General features: G+C 31.6%; 1 protein-coding gene across 2 annotated transcripts; it reads left to right on the top strand.

Annotated features, from left to right (window-relative positions):
* The first annotated feature begins 1,192 nt into the window (after window positions 1-1,192).
* LOC114316666 (uncharacterized) lies at window positions 1,193-3,462 on the top strand. Of its 2 annotated transcripts, none has more exons than XM_028263344.2 (4): window positions 1,193-1,437; window positions 2,198-2,323; window positions 2,420-2,593; window positions 3,187-3,462. In XM_028263344.2, exons 1-4 carry the CDS (start codon window positions 1,360-1,362, stop codon window positions 3,289-3,291), a joined length of 483 nt encoding a protein of 160 aa, XP_028119145.2. In that variant the 5' UTR covers window positions 1,193-1,359; the 3' UTR covers window positions 3,292-3,462. The 2 variants fall into 2 exon arrangements, with proteins under 2 accessions (XP_028119145.2, XP_028119147.2); XM_028263346.2 differs by having other exon boundaries at window positions 1,301-1,437; window positions 2,423-2,593.
* The last annotated feature ends 6,488 nt before the right edge of the window (window positions 3,463-9,950 follow it).

Below are 9,950 nucleotides of genomic sequence, written 5' to 3'. Positions count from 1 at the left end.
AAGGACTTTGTAAGATGTTGGCATCTCTTCTACCTATCATGAGGACTTAAAAGGAAGAAATTTTGAAATGTCCAAATGTAGAATTTTACTTTTTATATAATCAGGATGCCATCCGCCATTGATAGGTGGTAGCCCCACAAAAAATCATCAATTGTTAGTCTCATTATTAAATAAAATATAAACAAATATAATAAATCTCATTATATAAATCAATTACGTTCAAATAAGCCACCACTTGACAATATCTCACTTACTACCAAATGTTAGATACAAAAATTATTCTTGTCTTCTTATCCATGTGTCATTTGACAACCAATTAGAAGAAATTATGTTTTCTTTTTCAAAGAACAGTACTTTTACAATAATCACATTTAGCATTCGTCTAGCATAAAGTTACAGGGTTAAAATAGTAAAAAAAAAAAAAAGAGTTAAAAAATTAATAAGATAAAATATCACATTAAAACTATAATAAATTTATTTATTTTCTCATAAAAGTTAAAAAGTCAACAAAATCTATCTCAAATGAAACTTTTTAAGCTTAGACTAAAGCCTCGTTTGGGAACAGGCCTTTTTAGTAACTTTTTGATTTTTTGGCTAAAATGTGATGTAAAAAAAACTAGTATGTTTGGGATGACTTTTTGGCTTTTTACGAAAAGATGTACAAAAAGTAGAGAGAAAAGGAAATCTTTGACTTTTTAGTATGGGTTGTTAGCTTTTTGATTTTTTTAGTAACTTTTTGACTTTTTAGCTAAAAAAATAAGAAGTTAACATTCCAAACAAACCTCTAGTTGATCATATGAATTTGTTGTTCCTGTATTACAAACAAAAGTTTCACTTATCTCGAATTCTACAAATAAAAACAGGAATGTTTGGACTACTTTTTTGGGGGTTTCATGACCCCAATTTGATTTTGACACTTGATGTGTGTGTAAGATCCGCTCATATATGTATGGACTCCATATTATGAGTGATTAGAATGAAAGTGGATGTTGTTGGGATCATGTATATATAAGAATTTCTATCACAATTGAAATAAAAATAAGTAAAGAGAGGTTTTTAAATTATTATAGTGATGACAATTCTCGTAATAAACTAAATATAATGTAAAAATATAATCATTATACCATTATTGAGAAAACAGTTAAAAATACAAAAATTACAAAATGAAAGGGCATGTGCATATCTATAAGCTGTTTGTGGCATTAGGGTGGGTTTGGTAATTTCACAACCGCATCACCTTTTGAGATTGATGAGGGGGCTCTCATCCCTTTAAAAAAGCATGTCAGCCCCCATGGCTTATGTGTTTTTGAGAGAGAGAGAGAGAGAGGGTGAGGGAGGGAGGGAGGGAGGGAGAGGGAGATGGTTTCCAAGGAGCAGAAGAAAGCAGCCGTGTATAGGAAGCTACAACCACTTCGTTCCATCACAAATCCCCATGCAGTAACTCTCTATATTTCTTGTTTTCTTTGCCTTGCTTGTCACCCTCTTCTCTCCTAAAAGACAGTTGTAAACCTTTCTTGTGAAAACATTTTTGGTAGAAAGATCAATAATGTCTTCTTCTTCTTCTTCTTCTTGTTCTCCATCCCATGACCTATTATTTTTGGGAGAAAGATCAATCATGTCTTCTTTTCAAGCCCTTGATTTCCAAACTCCAAGTTAAATTTGCAATTAACTTTAAATTCATTAACCTTCAATAATATAGGAGGTTGGATTGTATAGATCGATCCTTTCAACAAACATAGGTCATCGAAAGGATCTCGGAGACTTAAAAGTTCAAACTGAAAAGAAAGATATGAAACCCCACACGGTTTTATAAACAAAGAACTTTCTTGTAGATGATAAAGATAAATTTAATTCATTGCAATCTCATCCTCCCATCTTAGTTGATGGCCTTTCTCGAACTTTGTGTTCTTTTTCTTCTTAATTCTTAGTCTTTATTTATTTATTACATGTAATCATATGCGAGATATAATTCCAAATTCCAATTGTTTCTCTTTGATCATCCTGAATCCTGATTTCTCTATGTCATTTCCATTTCAAACTCTAATGAATTGCCTCAAAATCGATAAGCATATAAAATTATTTTCCAACAAGAGAGCTTGACTTTGTTGTCTAAACATAGTATTTAAAACCAAGAGAGTACTATAGTAGAAATCTAACATGATGTTTTGCTGTGCGTTTCTTGTTTCAATCTGTTAAGCAAAGGAAAACATCTACTATGATAGATGTGTTGAAGTACATAAAGGATCTGAAGCAAAAAATGGAAAGAGTAAATCAAGAGATTGCAGAGGCACAAAACTCCACTGCCCAAAATTCATTCCCTATGGTAGATTTCAAATTGTGTTCATATTCCTATTTTCTTGTGCTTTCTTGCTAAGTATATATAACTATTAACTAGGGTTTTTGATCAATCTATCACCAGCAGGTCCATGTGGAAGACCAAGAAAAGGGATTTCTAGTTAGTGTGGTTTCTGAAAGAAGTTGCAATGGTTTGCTTGTTTTCATATTAGAAGCCTTTGAATCTATGGGACTTGATGTTCTCCAAGCTAGGGTTTCTTGCTCAACCGACTTCCATCTCGAAGCAATTGGAGGATATGTAAGAAAGTGAATTCTTTTCGATACATATCATGTCAACTGATATGTTTCGAGTTTTTGACTTTTTTATACCAATACACTCCAGTATATTAGTGAGAATGAAAATCGCATGCCTATCAGTTGATTCTCAATACCCGTGCGTTCATAATTGATTAATAGCTAATACAATTGGTTCAACTGCTATAAAGCTATTTTTTTTTTCTCATGATTTTAAAAATTGACGATTGCATCATCTGGGTTTCATTCGATACTCCAAATATCACAATGCTATCATTGATACTGATTGGTGCCCCCCTCTCTCTCGTGCACGCACGCAGTCACGCATAAACACATAATTTTAAACACAGCTTGATACATTTCCTATCGTATCTGTCAATACACAATACACCCCGTAATGGGTGGGAATAAAACATTTGTATGGATCAGTTCTCAATACGTATCAATTCATAATTTTTTTCACAACTGATATGGTTGATTTAACTGTTGTAAAACTCTTTTTTGTTGCCGACAATTAAAAAAAAAAATCATGACTACGTCAACAGAAATTAGAGGATTTCTGCTTATGTGTGTCGTGAATGTGTTTGGTTGAGGTAGGTGTTGAATGAAGGACAAGCCGATCAGGAGATAGATGCACAAGGGGTGAAGCAATCAGTACTGCAAGCAGTCCATAAGTGGAGAGAAAGTAGTGAGCAAGAATAATCAAGGGAACCTTCTTATCTTTAACTTTTTTGTTTGTTCCTCTTCTTGTTTCTTTATTTTTCTCATATTTTCTACTTTGATAAATTGTATGCAAATGTGGGTGGACGAAGTACGCTGTCAAAGGATAAATCTTACTCTTCCCAATATATATAAGTTTGAGTTACATGTGAATCTCTATGATTGATAGCTATATGCCCCAGAGAAGTCCAAATAATATCCAATATTAGGTTAACATGTGAATGAATGTGTTTTTATGTGCTACAACTACAAGCAAGAGAGGTAGAAAAGTCTCTCTCTCTCACGCACACACACAAACACCTTGTACTCTTATTTTGCCGATAATAATAATTATTATTATTTTTATTTATCAAGTGTGCAGTTATTTTTCCACTCTCATCCTTAACAGGTGAGGAAGCCATGCACACACTTGTTTGTATGTCGCGCTCTCTCTCTCTCTCTCTCCCTCGAACTTTAAACACCCAATATTTTCATTGGGAAAAATGATGCAGACCACTAATTAGTGGTTGCACTAGGGATGTGGTAGTGGGTCTCATCCATTACCACATATGTTTTGTGCCTTAGTTTTTTTTTTTTTTTGGGGAGATTTGCCACCTCATTAGTGGTGATGTTAGTGGTGATATTTTAGTGGTCTGTATCATTGTTGTTTTCATTGGAGTATCGGGCATGGTGGCAGTGTCAGAGATGGCACAACTATCAAGTTACTTAGCTTATCTCGGGAAATTAGTTAACAGGAGGATATTAAGAAAAAGGAAAAAGTGGGGATTAGGAAAAATTTATGTTCTTTGAATTATTTTGATTAGTGTATGATATTTTATTCTAAGTATAATTTAAGGATTATGAAATTTTCATAATTATTTTTATGAAAATATTTTTATGATACCTAACATTACTGTAAAAAAAAAATACATAGATATGGTAGGGACAACTCATCCTATAATAAAATGCAATTCAAATTCTATGAAGATATAACTTGCACTCCCTTATATATATATTTTTTACTGTATAGTGATTTCTCCTTAGCTTATTGTCTGAGGCCTATCAAAAAAAAAAATTTTAAAAAAAAAAACTTGTGACCTCATTTTAATATGTAGTCTCATATCTCGAATTTTTTTTTGGTACTACTGCATGTCACGCATGAAGAATATGGACTGTTTGGAATTCCAGCATCATAAGCCCTCTACATTTTTCTATCAATAAAAAAAAAAATCATTAAAACATAAAATTAAAGATACAGGAAGATGATATGCATCGAGAGAGATTCGAAAAGTATAAGATACCCTTACTACTGCTACTTGCATCCATACAACAACCCCTAAGCATCATAGGCCCTCTACATGATATATTTTTTATGATATTATGGTGAAACATGTGCTACAGATTTTCAGGAAAGCTTCGGCAGAATTTTCCTTTGTTTTAAATAATATACATATTGTAGGATGAAATAATGTAATGTTATTTAGTATTTTCTACCAATCTATGGCTGTTTTTGTGGGGTTTTGTAGTGAGTAATAATGTTCGGGTGTACCTTAATTTGTCTGGGTGATTGATTTTGGGGAAATTACCTGAATAGTTTTTGAAAAATTATTATACATTAGTGAAAAAAATTATGATATTAATTATTAATATTTCTAATATTTATCACTTTTTTTAATTATTTTTCACTGACATTATTGAAGTCTAATTCTTTCATTGATTTATTTTTATTTTTTATTTTTTTTGAGGTCTAATATTTGGATGTATCTTAATTTGTCTGGGTGATTGATTTTTCTCCCATATGCATTTGCATATTTTTTGAAAAAAACAAAACTGAATAATGATACATTTTTATGCCTATTGTATTATTTTTTATTTTTTATTTTCTTTTTGGGTTAGTAAAATCTCAAACAATGCAGGTGGAGAAAGAGAAATTATTTAGGCCTAGTTTGGGAAGACTAAGGCCTCGTTTGGGAACATGTTAATTTAGTAACTTTTTGGCTATTTGGCTAAAAATGTAGGTAAAAAAAAATTATACGTTTGGGATGACTTTTTGGCTAATTACGAAAAGATGTGCAAAAAGTAGAGAGAAAAGAGAATCTTTGACTTTTTAGTATGGGTTGTTGGCTTTTTGGCTAATTTAGTAACTTTTTGGCTAATTGGCTAAAATAGCCTCTTGCCAAACGAGGCCTAAATAAGTGCACTTTTTGACTTTTTATGAAATATGGGTTAAGATTGGGTTGGGTTTGAAGTGATGTGTTAGAGAGGTGATGTAACTTAAATAAGATGATGTGACTTAAATAGAATAGTGACTTTTTAATTTTTTATCTTTTTTTAATTATGCCAAACTTGACCTTAGTGTTTCAGAGTATTGTTACACACCACACAAACTATGATATTTGTTATGTTGGCTTTTCATAAGAGACAAAAATTGATAAAACCTATTATTTTAATGAATGAAATGTATGTTGAAGCATCATTTAAATTTGCCCCGGAGGACAAACTATAATTTCTCATGGAGAAATATGATGATGTGATATGTCAGAGACTGGTGTGTATGAGTGGGTGTAGGTACTAGACATACTAGTGAAAACGAGGAAGATTGGACCACCTCATTTGCCAATTTTGGTAACTATTTGCCCGTTAAAAGTCAATTACACCTTCCATTTTAAAATAATCACTCTGTTTGATTTGGTTGTGATTTTTTAAGTATGAGTTTTTGAAAATTTTATATAATTTGTCTGGTTATTTTAAAAAATGAGTTATGTTTTTTAAAAAATTAATGAGATAGATAGGTTTTAGCAGAATAGGTATATATAGGCAGACTTTGAAAATGAGATAGGTAGACTTTAGTAGAATAGGTACATATAGGTACATATATGTATTATGTATATATATATATATTTAAAAAATCTGAGAGAATGTTTTGATGTGATTTTTTTGTATTTTTTTAATTGTTTCAATCATTAATTTAGAGGGAAATTTGAAATTATAATGATATATTTTTTTGAAAACCAAACAAGCATTTTTTTTCAAAAAACAGTTTTCAAATCATTTTTTCAAAATTTTTTTCAAAAAACGGCAACCAAGCATATTTTTTTTAAAAAAATTTAATTTTTTTTAATAGTATAATTATTATACTTTAAAAAAATTAAAATTTCAAAATTAATTTTTGATTATACATTTTTTAGAGAATATCAATATCATAATTATACTTTTTATCTTAATGAATTTAAAAGAAGAGTAAAATAGAAAATTTATATTATTTTTGTACTTGATTTTTGAAAAGAACTAATATTTTGAGACAATAAAAACTAAAATAAGGGACTAATATTTTGGAATGAAATGAGTAATTTTTTTTTAGTCATGTTATCTATTTATTTTTAATTTTTTTTTTAAAAAAATTTAAAATCAAAAAATTAATTTTTAACCTACTTTTTAAAACAATTTTTAGTATAACCTATTTTGAGAAGTAGAAAAAAAAGAAGTTAATGTTCTGATTTAAAAAAAAAAATTTTTTTTGAAGAAAAGTGTAAAAAAAAAAAAAAAAAGTAGATAAATAACATGACTCCAATAAGTCAATAATCTGATTTATTTTCTAATTGTCAAAATAGGCCTATGTCGAATTAAAGCAGCAGTAAATGGATAGACTCGTTCATGAATTGGCTCGAGCTTAATATAGTAAGGGCTTATTCGAATTTGACTCGTTAAATTTTTATTGAGTTAGAATTTAAACTCAAGCTCATTAAAATTTTAATAAATAAGATCAACATATTAAAATTTGGCTCATTAGCTCGGCTCATTTAACATTTGTTTAAATAGAGTAATAAAATAAAGGAAAATTTACCCATAAGTCCTAGTTTCTGAAAAGTTGAACCATTTAGTTCTAAAAGTTTTCTTATGCTTCATTTAGTCCCATTTGCACATCAATCTAATGTTCGAAACATTAATCTGATGTTTGGAATCTAATGTTCGAAACATTAATCTGATGTTCGAAATCTAATGTTCGAAACATTAATCTGATGTTTGAAACATTGTAATGGGACCTTTCAGCCTATAAGAAAACTTTTAGGACTAAACAGTGTATAAGTTATTAATTTGGGATTTATTGGTGCATCCCCCTAAAATAAATATGTTATTTATATATTAAATAATGTATAAAAAATAAAATAAATATTTTATTTATATATTTAAATAATGTAAATAACAATTAAATTTATTTATATGCAAATAATAACTAACTATAGACAATACATTTATATAATAGTGATGGTAGATATTATTATTTTGGTAAGATATTGATTTTTCTTTTAGTAAACAAAACCAAACCAAACTTTAAGTTTCATCAAATGAGGTAGGTTGCATGAATCCTTCTTCTTCACGAGACTTTATTCATGGATATTTCGTTAATTAAATTAAGGAGATTCATATCTCTATTTATTACACTAGTTCATGTCAATTTAGGTTTATCTCTTCTCCTAACATTACTATTTACCGTCACTGTATCATATTTTTTCACCACTATCTTTGTTGATCTCCGTTGTATATGACCAAACCATCTTAATTTATTCTCTCTCAACTTATCTTCTATCAGTACTACTCCTACCTAGGAATGGCAACGGGGCGGGGTGGGGCCAGGGATCACTCTTCCTGTCCCCGATCCCCGATGGTAAAAACTCCCATGTCCCCAGCCCTAATCCTCGATGGGGAACCCACTACCGCCCCCACCCCCGCCTCCTAATGGGGATCGAGTTTCCTCGACCCCGAAAATCCTCGGCCAAAAAAAAAAAAAAAAAAAAACACAGCTCCACCAGCAACATCTTTATCTTCATCTCTACCATTTTCTAGATCTGAAGAATAAAAGCAAAAAACAAGAGAGAGAGAGAAGGAGATCCAGAGAGAGAGGAGATATCGTGAGAGAGAGATGAATCGGCGGTGAGAAGCTGCCGGTGAGAACCAGAGAAAGAGTTGGTGGTGAGGGAACCAGAGAAGTTGCGTTGTGTGTTAAAGAGTGAAAGTGAGAGAGAGAGAGAGAAAGAGAGAGAGAGAGAGAGAGAGAGAAAAGAGAGAGAGGGGCCAGATGATGTGGGCTTTCCCTAGATGATTCATGCCAACTCACACACCATACTCATATATATGATATAATATATTATGTGTTATGATTGTTGTACCAAACACACACACCACACATATATATATAACCACACAACACACATATATTTACATATATATGAATAGAATCAGGGGGCCGAACAGGGCGGGGCCGGGGTCGGGCTGGGGCCGGGGTTGGAAAATGTATCCCCGTCCCCGGCCCGAACATCATCGGGGATTTATTTTTGTGAGCATTCCTTCTTGTCTTCTTGAAATACATTCAGTGGACCTTGCCATGTGTTTGTAGGTCTTGGATTCTTGCCTTAATCCCTACACCCGAAGAGCTATGTGAGTGGTATTTTTAATAAAGTTATGTTATAATGTTTTGATAAAAGTTTTGCTTTGCTTTGTTTTGGAAAAGTGTTTGATCAAGTATGAATGATTATTCCTAGTTTTGTATCAAGAATTATCTTGTTTTGATGATATTATTGGAAAGTCCTTAGTGCTAGGTGACTATAATGCAACTAGTACCCTTATTGAGATATCTCTCTTGCCACCGACGGTCTTGTATGGATGGGTTTGTCTAATCGATTCCGGGTCGATTAGTCCTTGATTTTGTCAGGAATGTCATCCCTTGTATTATATTGATGCTAGTAAGCATCCCTTGAAGCTTTGAAAGACTTGATAGATGAACTTGGTTCATCCCTTGATTTTGTATAAGATACGCTATGTATTGTTTTGATAAAGATCTCGAATATCAATCATTCAAACCTTTATTACTAATATCATTCACTGAGTATCCAAGCTCACCCTCTCCTTATATATATGTAGGTGACGAGCAAGAATGTGGTGATGCCTAGATATTATTTGCAAGTTGTTTTGGATTCATGTTTTGCTAGCATCTTGAAGATTATGCTTCTTAGCTTTGTAATTCATTTCTCTTATATATGTCGGTTTGAGAAGCCTTTTGATCAAGATGTAATATGTACTTATTTTAGCAAAGTTGTAAACCATGTCATGATGTATGTTATTTCATTTGATCTATGCATAGCTCTTATGGATTTAGATTTAAATTTATTGCTTCCGCACATGTAAGCCCCATATAAATATTCTGATTGTGTGTGACTTTGGAAGTTGGCCTTTGGTGATCTCGGATTACTGGCCATCATGGCATCATTCTACCAGGGGCAGAATGGGGTCGTGACAAGATCGCTTCCATTATTGACCTACTACGCATAAACCCAAATTGATTCTCTAACACTTCTGTTATATCTCGCAATTGACGTTCCATCACTCTCTCTAACACTTTCATTGTGTGACACATAATTTTATTCCTCTATACTTGTTGCAATTCTGAATATCTCCCTTATTCTTATATATTGGCACTAAAATATTGTTTCTCCACTCCTTTAGTATTTTTTTAATCAATAAAATCTAACTAAATAATCTAATCAATCAAACAACCCCCTTCGTACCCAAACATTTTCACACTTCAATAGATATATCATCGAGTCTTAAAGCCTTATTCAATTTTATCTTCTTAAGTGCAAACTCCACTTCAAAGTTCCTAATCC

The sequence above is a fragment of the Camellia sinensis genome, chromosome 14 (genome assembly GCF_055761805.1).
Source record: "Camellia sinensis isolate YWXY chromosome 14, ASM5576180v1, whole genome shotgun sequence".
NCBI classification, from domain to species: domain Eukaryota; kingdom Viridiplantae; phylum Streptophyta; class Magnoliopsida; order Ericales; family Theaceae; genus Camellia; species Camellia sinensis.
Note: the sequence above shows the minus strand (reverse complement) of the source record. Positions and strands in the feature narration are given on the sequence as shown.